Below are 12500 nucleotides of genomic sequence, written 5' to 3' on the forward strand. Positions count from 1 at the left end.
CCCTTTGATTCCCTACCTCTGCCCTAAAAACGAACCTCACCTTGATTCTCTACCTCTGTCCTAAAAACGAACCTCCCTTTGATTCCCTACCTCTGCCCTAAAAACGAACCTCACCTTGATTCTCTACCTCTGTCCTAAAAACGAACCTCCCTTTGATTCCCTACCTCTGCCCTAAAAACGAACCTCACCTTGATTCTCTACCTCTGTCCTAAAAACGAACCTCCCTTTGATTCCCTACCTCTGACCTAAAAACGAACCTCACTTTGATTCTCTTCCTCTGTCCTAAAAACGAACCTCACCTTGATTCTCCACCTCTGTCCTAAAAACGAACCTCACCTTGATTCTCTACCTCTGTCCTAAAAACGAACCTCACCTTGATTCTCTACCTCTGTCCTAAAAACGAACCTCACCTTGATTCTCTACCTCTGTCCTAAAAACGAACCTCACCTTGATTCTCTACCTCTGTCCTAAAAACGAACCTCACTTTGATTCTCTACCTCTGTCCTAAAAACGAACCTCACTTTGATTCTCTACCTCTGTCCTAAAAACGAACCTCACTTTGATTCTCTACCTCTACCCTACTATTTCAAAGCTACACCAATTTCCACATAAAATTATCCACCCCAGAACGGCGAGGGAGACGTGAATGATGTTTGGCGCGTGGAAGTGGAGGGCGGAGCGGAGGGTGAGGTGGTCAAGACAGTGGTCCACCGACTCCGCTTCATCCACTACTTGGTGGGATGTGCGCTCATGTCGCACAATAAACAGCTGCCCAAATGGTGAGTGTGTGTGTGTGTGTGTGAGTGTGTGTGTGTGTGTGTGCGAAAGAGAGAGAAAAGTGGAGGTTGACTTGCAATTGGGGTTCAGTCCTTCTCTCCAGCTGGAAATTTTGTATTCACTCACAGATAGAGAATCAATCATAAAAACCATATTTGTTTTTATACTATAGTGAGGGAGAAAGAGAGAGACACGGAGAGAGAGAGAGAGGAGGGTGTGAGAGGCACGGTACGCGAGGTCAATTGGAGACCGCACCAGTGTCTACCGGGCTGTCTACATCAGAGCCGCCACTTAAGATTTCCCGGACTATATGTCTTTCCTGTACAAGGTTTCCAATCCCTCGTGTGTCCTGTACAATGCTATTAGGTCCCCTCTCTCTCTCCTTCTCTCCAGTGTTGTTAGTCCCGATGTCTCCAATCCCTCGTGTGTCATGTACAATGCTATTAGGTCTCCTCTCTCTCCCTTCCCTTCCCATCCCTTCCCTTTCCTTCTCTTTCCTCTCCTTCCCTTCCCTTCTTATCCCTTTCCTTCCCTTCCCATCCATTTCCTTCCCTTCCCTTTCCTTCTCTTTCCCTCTCCTTCCCTTCCCATCCATTTCTTTTCTTCTTGTGTGTGTGTGTGTGTGTGTGTGTGTGACCTAACATGACCTTATTCTTCCAGGGGTTATGAACAGATGGAGGTCACCTGTAACCCCAATGTTCATGACACCAACAACCTCTGGAACATTGAAGACAACCAGTTCCCTAAACGTAAGAGAGAGAGAGAGAGAGAGAGAGAGAGAGAGAGAGAGAGATATTAGTTACAAGAATGGAAATAAAAAAAATGAAATATATCAGAAATTTATATAATCTAATTTGTGTGTTCCCTTCTCTTCCCTCTCCTCCTCTTCCTCTTCCTCTTCTTCCCTTCTCTCTTTCATATCCTCTCCTCCTCCTCCTCCTTCCTTTCCCTCCTCCTCCTCCTCCTCTTCTTCCTTTCTGCATAATCCTTTCCCTTCCTCTCCCTTTCCAATCTCCTACTTTCTCCTTCTCCTCCTCCTCCTCTTCCTCTCCCTCCTCCTCCTCCTCCTCCTCCTCTTCCTCCTCCTCCTCCTCTTCCTCCTCCTCCAGTGCCCAACTCCAGCTTTGAGATCTATGCCCCGAACTTCCTTGAAAAGTTCCTTGAGTCCCACACAGTCATGTTCCAAGGCAACTCAGGACTGAAGCCCAAGGAGGGGGAGATCACATCCCAGCCTTGGCAGTGGCCGATCAACTTCAAGGTGAGGGGGAGAGGCATTTGCTAGGCGGTTTTTACATAGATACTGGGGGTTTACATGGAACACCAGGTCTATTTTATAACATAGATTTTAATGTGGATTTTGACGTGAATTTTAACATGGATTTTAACATAGTTTGGTTGTTTTTACATAGATTTTGGGGGTTTACATGGAACACCAGGTCTATTTTTTACATAGATACTGGGGGTTTACATGGAACACCAGGTCTATTTTTTTAGTGTAGATTTAACATGGATTTTGATATAGATTTTAATGGATTTTGACATAGATTTTAACATGGATTTTGACATAGAGTGGTTGGTTTTATGTACATAGATTTTGTGGGTTTACATGGAACACCAGGTCCATTATTTTAATAGATTTTAATATGGATATCAATATAGATTTTAACATGGATTTTGACAGATACGTTGTTTTTACACAGATTTTGGGGGCTTACACAGAACACCAGGCCTATTTTTTTAACATAATGGATTTTGACAGATTTTAACATTGATTTTTATAGAGATTTTAACATTGATTTTTATAGAGATTTTAACATTGATTTTTATAGAGATTTTAACATTGATTTTTATAGAGATTTTAACATTGATTTTTATAGAGATTTTAACATTGATATTTATAGATATTTTAACATTTTTTTAATTTTTATTTTACTTTGGTGAATGTGAAGTTTGAGAGAGAGAGAGAGAGAGAGAGAGAGAGAGAGAGAGAGAGAGAGAGAGAGTTAACAGGATTGGAAGTAAAGGAAAGAAAGCAGAAAAAAGAGAGAGAGAGAGAGAGAGAGAACTTTTCCTTGTGTTATTTCAATTTTCCTAAGTTTGTTTTTGTTTGTTCGTTCGTTTGTCCGTTTTTCTCCGTTTGGTCGACGCCCTTTTATTATTATTATTATTATTGTTTTTTTTCTTTTTTTCTTCCCTGCGTTTGAAAATTTGTTTGTTTGTTGTTTGTTTTCTTCTCTTGGTGTTCATTCTGCGTTTGTTTGTGCGTTTGTGCGTGTGCGTTTTTACCTGACACACACACACACACACACACACACACACATCAAAGTACACATAAGAACAGGGTATGTGTGTGTGTACGCTTTTAAAAATGTACGCAGACCTTGAAACACACACACACACACACACACACACACACACACACACATCAAAGTACACATAAGAACAGGGTATGTGTGTGTGTACGCTTTTAAAAACGTACACAGACCTTGAAACACACACACACACACACACACACACACACACACACACACACACACTTCAATTCTCCTTTCCTTCCTTCCTTTCTTCCTTCCTTCCTCTTCCTCCTCTCTTTCCCTTCCCTTCTTCTCTTTCTCTTTCTTACACCCTCTCCTCCTCCTCTTCCTTTCCTTTACCTTCCTATCTCCAAATCTTTCCTCTCTCCTCCTCCTCCTCTTTCTTTCCTTTCCCTTCCTATCTCCAAATCTTTCCTCTCTCCTCCTCCTCCTCTTTCTCTTTCTCTATAATTTTCCCTTCTCTTCCCTTCCCATCCTTTTCCTTCCCTTCCCTTCCCTTCCTATCCCTTCCCTTTCCCTCCCTATCCCTTCCCTTCCTATCCCTTCCCTTTCCCTCCCTATCCCTTCCCTTGTCATTCCTTCCCTTCCCATCCCATTACTTCCCTTCCCTTCCCATCCCATTACTTCCCTTCCCTTCCCATCCCTTCCTAACCCTCCCTTTCCTTCCTATCCCTTCCTATTCCTTTCCTTCCCTTCCCATCCCTTCCTAACCCTCCCTTTCCTTCCTATTCCTTTCCTTCCCTTCCTAACCCTCCCTTTCTCTTCCCTTCCTAACCCTTCCCTTCCCTTCATCTCCCTTCACTTCACTTCCCTTCTCTTTCTTTCCCTTCCTTTTCCTTCCCTTCCCTTCCCATCCCTTCCCTTCCTAACCCTTCCCTTCCTAACCCTCCCTATCCATTCCCATCCCTTCCTAATCCTCCTCTCCCTATCCCTTCCCATCCCATCCCTTCCTAACCCTCCCTTCCCATCCCATCCCTTCCCTTTCCTTCCCATCCCTTCCTAACCCTCCCTTTCCCCCTCACCCCCTTCCTCCCCCAGGGTCAGCACTTCTCCGGAGGGACCCCCAAGATCTACCTCCTGGGCAACCCCCTGGTGTTTTGGGCTAACCTGGCCGCCCTGTTTGGCTACGTTTGTTCCTATGTTTGTGCGGCGTACCGGAGGAAGCGAGGAGGGGGGCGGTGCAGCGGCGGCGAGGAGGAAGGGAATGGTGTGTGTGTGTGTGTGTTGGTGTTTGGAATTGGGTGGTGCGCGTTTGTTGGTGTTATTTTGCGTTTTTTTTGTGGTTATGTGTTTTTAGGTTAAATTTTTGTGGTTGATTATTTTTCTATGTGTGTGTGTGTGTGTGTGTGTGTGTTGGTGTTTGGAATTGGGTTGTGTGCATTTGTTGGTGTTTTTTTGCGTTTTTTTGAGGTTATGTGTTTTTGGGTTAAATTTTTGTGGTTGATTATTTTTCTGTGTGTGTTTGGTGTTTGGAATTGGGTTGTGTGCGTTTGTTGGTGTTTTTTTGCGTTTTTTTTGTGGTTATGTGTTTTTGGGTAAAATTTTTGTGGTTGATTCTTTTTCTATGTGTGTGTGTGTGTGTGTGTGTTTGGTTGTGTGTTTGTTGTGGTTGATTCTTTTTCTATGTGTGTGTGTGTGTGTGTTTGGTGTTTAGATTTTGGTTGCTTGTCTGTTTTTCATAATTGGTGTTTTTTCTTCTTTGTTTTAAGTTCGTTTATTTTTTGTGTGTGTTGCTTGATTGCGTTTGTTTCAAAATTTCGCGTTTTTTCTGATTTCTTGTTGATTTCTTGTTTTGTTTATGTTTCCAAGGCTGTTTGGGTGTTTGGATTTGTCTCCTCTGTTTGTTTTCCTTCCTGGTGTTTTTTGTTTTTGTGTTTTATTTGAATTTTCTTTTTGATTATTTTCTTAACATTTATTTCCTCTGTGCCTGTGTGTGTGTGTGTGTGTGTGTGTTTGTGTGTGTGTGTGTGTATGTGTGTGTGTGTGTGTTTGTAATGTCTTATGTGTTTGTTTACAGTTTTTCTTATTATTTTGTGTCTGTTTTTTTCCTGTCATACACACACACACACACAAACATTCATTCATTCATTCATTCATTCCCTTCCTTCTCTCTCTCTCTCTCTCTCTCTCTCTCTCTCTCTCTCTCTCTCTCTCTCTCTCTCTCTCTCTCTCTCTCCTCTTCTTCCTGTTTCTCCTCCTCCTCCTCTTTCCTTCACTTCTTCCTTCTCTCTCTCCTCCTCCTCCTCCTCCTCTTTCTATCCTTCCTCTTCTTCCTCCTCCTCCTCCTCTTCAATCTCTCTTTCCCTTCTGATCTCCTCTTCTCTCCTCCTCCTCCTCTCCCTTCCCAACCTCTTTCTCTATCATTTTCTCTTCCCTTTCTTTCCCTTTCCCTTGCCTTCCTTTCCCATCCCTTCCTTTCCCTTCCCTTCCTTTCCCCTCCCTTCCCTTCCTTCCATTCCTTCATCTCCTCTCTCTACACATCCCCCCTCCCCCCTACACACACACACACACACACACACACACAGGGGCAATGGTTTAGCGCAATCGATGGCTTCAAAGTGTACCTCCTCGGACATCCCCTTATATGGTGGGGTAACCTGGTGATCCTCGCTGCCTTCCTTCTCCTCTACTGCCACCACGCCTATGCCAACAAGCGTGGCACCCCTGTAGACAGTGCCACGAGAGGTCTGTGTGTTTGGGGTGGTGGGGAGGGGGCTGGGGGTGGGGGGGAGAGGAGGGAAAGGAGGGGGAACTGTGTGTGTGTATGTGTGTGTGTGTGTGTGTGTGAGGTTAGGTTAGGTTAGGTTGAGAATGGAAGAGAGAGAGAGAGAGAGGGAGAGAGAGAGAGAGAGAGAGAGAGAGGAGAATGGAAGGGATGGAGAGAGAGCGAGAGAGAGAGAGAGAGAGAGAGAGAGAGAGAGAGAGAGAGAGAGAGAGAGAGAGAGAGAACAACACACACATGATCATCATACTAATTTGTTTGTTTGTTTGTTTGTTTGATCAATGTTTTTTTTTGCTTGCTTGCTTTGTTTGTGCGTGTGTTTGTACGTGTGTGTAGAGATTAAGTTAAAATGTGAATATATATTGTTTCCTCTCTCTCTCTCTCTCTCTCTCTCTCTCTCTCTCTCTCTTCCCCTTCCCTTTTCTCCTTTCTTTCCCTTCTAATTCCCTTCTCTCTCTCTCTCTCTCTCTCTCTCTCTCTCTCTCTCTCTCTCTCTCTCTCTCTCTCATTTCTCTCTCCCTTCCTTCCTTCATTCATTCATTCTCTTCTAATATAATGTCCCTTCCCTCTCCTCCTCCTCCTTCCTTCCTACCTTTTCTCTCCTCCTCCTCCTCCTCCTCCTCCTCACTCACCCATTCCCCCTCCCCCAGCGCGGCGAGCCAGGGCCATGGGTGCTTGCGGGTGGCTGGTTCTGGCATGGGCACTCCACTATCTTCCGTTCTATGCCATGGGGCGGATACTCTACTTCCACCACTATTTCCCGGCCCTGCTCTTCTCCTCCATGCTGACCGGTGAGTGGAGGAGGTGGAGAGAGGAGGAGGAGGAGGAGGAAGGGTGTAGAGAAGGAGAGATTGGGATAGGAAGAAGAAGAAGAATGGAGAGAGAGAGAGGAGGAGGAAGAGGAAGGAAAGGAAGGGTAGAGAGAGAGAGAGAGGAAAGAAGGAAAGATTGGAATAGGAAGAGGAAGACTAGAGAGAGGAGGAGGAGAGGAAGGAAAGCATTAGAGAGTGGAAGATTGAAAAGAGGAGGAGGAGGAGGAGGAAGAGGAAGGGTATAGAGAGAGAGGAGGAGGAGGAGGAGGAAGGGTATAGAGAGAGAGGAGGAGGAGGAGGAGGAAGGGTGTAGAGAAGGAGAGATTGGGATAGGAAGAAGAAGAAGAATGGAGAGAGAGAGGAGGAGGAAGCGGAAGGGTATAGAGAAGAGGAGGAGGAAGAGGAAGGAAAGGAAGGGTAGAGAGAGAGAGGAGGAGGAGGAGAGGAGGAAGGAAAGTGGAAGATAGAGAAAGAATAAAAAAAGTTACATAGATAGACTGTCCGTTTCCGTGGGCCAAAGACATATCAGGAGAGAAGAAACATCAATCAATCCCTAATTCCCTCCCTAAATTGACCTCTCTTCTGGCCGCCCATAACTCTAATCTCAGTAGGAACAAACAAACAAACTTAGAAGAGAAAAAAACCCACCAATTAACCCAGTGGTATCAGCCGGGACCATGTTTCTTAATGGTCCCTCCAAGCGAGAAAAATGAGAAAAAATCACCCCTCACACAAACCATTTCATAATATATATCAAAGCATTTGTGATCAGATTATGTGTCATCTATTTTGGGGGTTTATATCATGGCGCAAATTTGGCCCGTCGCTGCTACACGGTAAAGCCACAAATTTGGCCCGTCGCTGCTACACGGTAAAGCCACAAATTTGGCCCGTCACTGCTACACGGTAAAGCCACAAATTTGGCCCGTCGCTGCTACATGGTTAAGAAAAACATAGCTCATAAGTTTTGTGTCTAGAAGCGATTAGCAGGCTGTCTTTTTGCATCTATTTTTGTTGCCCTTGAGCTGTTTCTTTAGCTTTAAAAAAATAAATAATAATAATAATAATAATAATAATGATAATGATTGAATCCATACTTTTCCTCCCTTCCGCAGGTGTGATGCTGGATTACCTGTTCGAGTCCCTGCCTGACCTGGTGCCGGGCTACCTCTCATCGTCCGTCTACCCCTGGCTCACCGGCGTGTTCTACTCCGGTCTGGCCATGAGGTGTGTGTGTGTGTGTGGGTGTGTGTGTGTGTGTGTTTTGTAGTGAGTTCTTGTGTGATTTTTTTGTGTAGTTTTGTGTGTTTGAATCTTGCATACACATCTGTTTAAAGACACACCTCTCCTCCTCCTCCTCCTCCTCCTCTTCTTTCTTTCTCCCCCACAACCCCCTACAGCCACCCCCCCCCCCCCAGCACCACTAACCTCACCCCCCCATTGCAGTTTCTACCTGTTCTCCCCGCTGGCGTATGGGATGCACAACCTGGAGCCGGGCTGGGCCAACCACACGATCCACGCCCTCCGCTGGCTCGACACATGGGAGTTCTGAGCGAGAGGGAGCGAGCGGGGTAGAGCGAGTGAGCGAGAGAGGTAAAGTGAGCAAGAGAGAGAGAGAGAGTGGATAGAATTTGTTAAGAGAGAGAGATGAATTTTTGGAGAGAGAGAGAGAGAGAGAGAGAGAGAGAAACAATAATAATACTCTATACATTCCACTAATATGTTTGTTTGTTTGTTTGTTTGTTTCAAGTCCTTATGTGTTTCCAAAGTTTAAAATTCATTGTTATTTTGTTAACATTAATTAATTTTTCTGTTATTCTTTAAGATTTCCAATTCAATATATTTTCCTATATTTGCTGTTATTATTTTTCTTGTTACTAAATTGTTATAAGATGTCCTGTTGTAATGGCAAGTCTTAATACTACCCAACACTATCTCACTACCGGGCCTTATGTAATGGTAATAGTAGTTATATTAGTAATAGTACAGCATATTTTTGTATGTCTTTGTAATAAACTTTGATGATTATGATGAAAAATAAGTAGTTTTTGTACTGTTTCCTCTGTGTGTGTGTGTGTCTCTAAGTTAGTTAAGCATGATCTCCTATTTCTGAAACCATGCTAGTTATGAAAGATCGTCGGGGGCTTCGTGGTGCAGTGGTTAGCACACTCAGCTCACAACCAAGAGAGCCTGGGTTCGATTCCCGGGCGGAGTGGAAAAATTTGAGCGGCTTTTCCGATACCCTACGCCCCTGTCCACCCCCCAGCAGTGAATGGGTACCAGGTATTAATCAGGGGTTGTGTCCTGTCTCCTGGGGTCTGTTCCCTTCTCCTATAATTCCTTCCCCTTCTGTCTCTCTCCGGCATATGACCACAGATGTTGCGCCGACTAAACAAAACTTTACAACTTTTCCGATACCCTACGCCCCTGTCCACCCCCCAGCAGTGAATGGGTACCAGGTATTAATCAGGGGTTGTGTCCCGTCTCCTGGGGTCTGTTCCCTTCTCCTATAATTCCTTCCCCTTCTGTCTCTCTCCGGCATGTGACCACAGATGTTGTGCCGACTAAACAAAACTTTACAACTTACAAAAGATCGTGTGTGTGTGTGTGTGTGTGTGTGTGGGTCTGTTTCATCATAATTATCAATAGTAGTAGTAGTAGTAGTAGTAGTAGGTATGAGAATTTAACTATATCTACATCAAAACTTAATATTTATTTGAAAATGGCAAAACTCAGAGCGCTGGACACAATCCCATCGACCTTAATATAGTTTAAAAACAGTACAAAAATCACTAAAAATAACCTTAATAAATAACAATGGCAAGATAGGAATAGAGAAAACAACAAACAGGAAACATTGAAATACAGAGAAGGAAAAAATACAAGCAAATATTGATAGATTGAAAGAAATTGTTGAAAATTGAAATAGCCCCAAAAATTTCTTAAGGGCAACAGTCTATTGGATTAACATACAAAAATAGTTCTTAATGTATATATATAAACTAGGATATGTAGAAGTAGATGTAGTAGATTCTCCTCCTCCTCCTCCTCCTCCTCCTCCTTCCATACCTTATCTTCCCTTCCTCCTCCTCCTCCTTCCTTCCTTCCTTCTGTGTCTCTCTACTAAATTGTTTCTTTCTCCTTTCCTTTCTCTCCTCTCCCTCCTCCTCCTCCTCCTCTTCTTCTTCTTCTCCTTCCTTTCTATCTATTTCTTCTTCCTCCCACTCAAACTCCTCCTCCTCCTCCTCCTGCCTTCCTCCTCCTCCTCTTCTTCTTCTTCCTCCTCCTCCTCCTCCTCCTCCTCCTCCTCCTCCTCCTCCTTCCTTCCTCCTCCTCCTCCTTCCTTCCTTTCCTCAAACCAAGAATTTTCCACACAAACCCAAGAACCTTCCCCTATCCCTCCTCCACCTCCTCCTCTCCTTCCTTCCACACAACCCAAGAACCTTCCCCTATCCCTCCACCTCCACCTCCTCCTCTCCTTCCTTCCACACAACCCAAGAACCTTCCCCTATCCCTCCTCCACCTCCTCCTCTCCTTCCACACAACCCAAGAACCTTCCCCTATCCCTCCACCTCCTCGCTCCACCTCACAGCACACCCTTCCTCCGTAACTCCGCCCTGAGTCCCAACACCTTCACGCCCAGCACGGCACTGAGGACTCCCAGGAAGAACACCAGACTCATCAGGAGTGCCACAAACAGGAGTGCCAGGGAGGTATCCATGAGGCACCCGGTCTTCCTCTCCCTCTTCTTGTGGCTGGTGAGTGACGGGTGACCTGGGGTAGGGAGAAAGGGAGGTTAGGGAAGGAAGGGAGGTTAGGGAAGGAAGGGAGGAAAGGGAAGGTTAGGGAGATACGAAGAACTTTGGGATTTTTTGGATAGGAAGAGAGAGAGAGAAACACACACACACACACACACACACACACACACACACACTCACCTTCCTCTTCCTCCTCCTCCTCCTCCTCCTCTTCCTTCTTCTTCTTCATCTTCTTCTTCTCCACCACAACCACGCCTCTCTCTAAGACGACTTTCACACTCTTGGAAGAGGAGGAAGAGGAAGAGGAGGAGGAGGAGGAGGAAGAAGGATAACTTGAACTAGACACACTTATGATCTCCTCCTCCAATACCTCCTCCTCCTCCATACTCCTCCTCCTCCTCTTCTTCTTCTGGGGTCCTCCAAGACAGGTCTCCGGGCAAGATTCCTCACAGATTTCAAGTTCACAGGAGATGACAAACTCTGGGCTCTCTCCGATGTTGAACGCCTGTGAGAGAGAGAGAGAGAGAGAGAGAGAGGAGGGGAGAGAGGTGAGAGAGAGAGAGAGATGGGTGGAAGGAGGAGAAAGGAAGGATTGAGTGAGAGAAGGAAGGAGAGAGAGAGAGAGAGAGAGAGAGATTATTATTATTATTGTTATTATTTTATTTTATTTTCTTCCTTCCTTCCTTTCTTTCACTCCTCCTCCTCCTCCTCCTCCTCCTACTACCACTAACACTACTCTCTCTAACCTTCAGATACGAGTAGAGCATCAACCCCGCCTCTACTCCATTGGTCTTCCGGGTCTTAGCGAAGGGCGTCAGCAGGTCAGGTCGCAAGAGACAGCCGCGCGGGTCAGTCAAAGCGACCTGTTGACCGTTCGCTGTGCTCGCGTTGCAGGTCAGAATGTTCGCGTCCACCTTGGGGTCTGGGGGTTAAGGGAGGGTTAGGGAGGGAGGGGAAGGGGTTGGAGTGAAGGGTAGGGAAGCGGAGGAAGGATTAGGAAGGGATGGTTAGGAAGGGAAGGGAGGGGAAGGATGGGAAGGGGAGGAGGGAAGGGTTAGGAAGGGAGGGGAAGGGTTAGGAAGGGAAGGGAAGGGAAGGGAAGGTTAGAAAGAGAAGGAAGGGAAGGAGGGAAGGGGAGGAAGGGAGGGTTAGGAAGGAAGGAGGAGGAAGGAAGGAAGGGATATGTTAGAGGAGGAGGAGAAGGAGAGAGAGAGAGTGAGTGTTAGGAAGGGAGGAAGGGATATTTTAGAGGAGGAGAGAGAGGGAGAGAAAGGAAGGGAAGGAAGGAAAGGATATTTTAGAGAAGGAGAGAGAGAGGGAGAGAAAGGAAGGGAAGGAAGGAAAGGTTAGAAAGAGAAGGAAGGGAAGGAAGGGAAGGAAGGAAGGAAGGAAGGAAGGAAGGAAAGGAAGGAAGGAAGGGAAGGAAAGGAAGGGAAGGAAGGAAGGGAAGAGGAAGGAAGGGAAGGAGGAGAGAGAGAGAGAGAGAGAGAGAGAGAGAGAGAGAGAGAGAGAGAGAGAGAGAGAGAGAGAGAGAGAGAGAGAGAATGTTGTTGTTGATTTGTCCTCCCAGGGGAGGGCACGGGCCGGCGGGCCCGTCAGAGGATGTCTTCAGTTTTCAGCTTATCGAGGAGAGAGAGAGAGAGAGAGAGAGAGAGAGAGAGAGAGAGAGAGAGAGAGAGAACAATGCCACAATGTATATATAAACACCCAATTAACACACACACACACACACACACACACACACATAGGGGTGAATTCGTACAAACACATATTATACATACAGATACATAGATATATATAGATTCATAGGTTATTACACACACACACACACACACACACACTTACCCTGGACGTACATCACAACAGACACATCGTCGCCTACATGTACGTAACCAGTCGGGGAGGAAGAGGAGGAGGAGGAGGAGGAGGAAGACCCCCCCACCTCCCTCTTCTTCTGTATGTCCATAAGAGTGTTGATAGCTCTTGCGTCAAGCTGAACGTCGACCTGGGAAGGGAGGGTTGGGTTAGGAGGAGGAGGAGGAGGAGGAGGAAGAGGAGAGGAAGAAAGGCTGAAAGGGATGGGAAGAGGAGGAGGAGGAAGGGGTAAGAAAAATAA

General features: G+C 45.8%; 2 protein-coding genes and 1 long non-coding RNA gene across 14 annotated transcripts in view; 1 reads left to right on the forward strand and 2 right to left on the reverse strand.

Annotated features, from left to right (window-relative positions):
- LOC126988559 (uncharacterized) overlaps positions 1-720 on the reverse strand; it is a 1381-nt gene extending 661 nt beyond the window's left edge. For 9 of the 10 annotated variants that reach the window (XR_007742251.1, XR_007742252.1, XR_007742247.1 and 6 more), the window contains exon 1: positions 313-552. This is a non-coding gene — a long non-coding RNA (uncharacterized LOC126988559). The other variant, XR_007742250.1, reaches the window with a different exon arrangement.
- The window catches only part of LOC126988553 (protein O-mannosyl-transferase 2-like), a 21013-nt gene extending 12346 nt beyond the window's left edge, over positions 1-8667 (forward strand). The window contains exons 12-18 of one of the 2 annotated variants that reach the window (XM_050846881.1): positions 628-779; positions 1438-1526; positions 1887-2035; positions 4131-4299; positions 6465-6605; positions 7742-7853; positions 8073-8667. In XM_050846881.1, the coding sequence (XP_050702838.1) occupies positions 628-779; positions 1438-1526; positions 1887-2035; positions 4131-4299; positions 6465-6605; positions 7742-7853; positions 8073-8178 (918 nt within the window). In that variant the 3' untranslated portion in view covers positions 8179-8667. Of the gene's footprint in view, positions 1-627; positions 780-1437; positions 1527-1886; positions 2036-4130; positions 4300-5617; positions 5778-6464; positions 6606-7741; positions 7854-8072 lie in introns of both variants that reach the window. The other variant, XM_050846882.1, reaches the window with a different exon arrangement.
- A 1288-nt stretch (positions 8668-9955) lies between these two features.
- LOC126988555 (uncharacterized) overlaps positions 9956-12500 on the reverse strand; it is a 7176-nt gene continuing 4631 nt past the window's right edge. The window contains exons 5-9 of one of the 2 annotated variants that reach the window (XM_050846886.1): positions 12230-12389; positions 11131-11306; positions 10565-10889; positions 10181-10400; positions 9956-10069 (exon numbers count right to left, since the gene is read on the reverse strand). In XM_050846886.1, the coding sequence (XP_050702843.1) occupies positions 10213-10400; positions 10565-10889; positions 11131-11306; positions 12230-12389 (849 nt within the window). In that variant the 3' untranslated portion in view covers positions 9956-10069; positions 10181-10212. Of the gene's footprint in view, positions 10070-10142; positions 10401-10564; positions 10890-11130; positions 11307-12229; positions 12390-12500 lie in introns of those variants that run through there. The other variant, XM_050846884.1, reaches the window with a different exon arrangement.

This window comes from Eriocheir sinensis, chromosome 69 (assembly GCF_024679095.1).
Source record: "Eriocheir sinensis breed Jianghai 21 chromosome 69, ASM2467909v1, whole genome shotgun sequence".
Lineage (NCBI taxonomy): Eukaryota > Metazoa > Arthropoda > Malacostraca > Decapoda > Varunidae > Eriocheir > Eriocheir sinensis.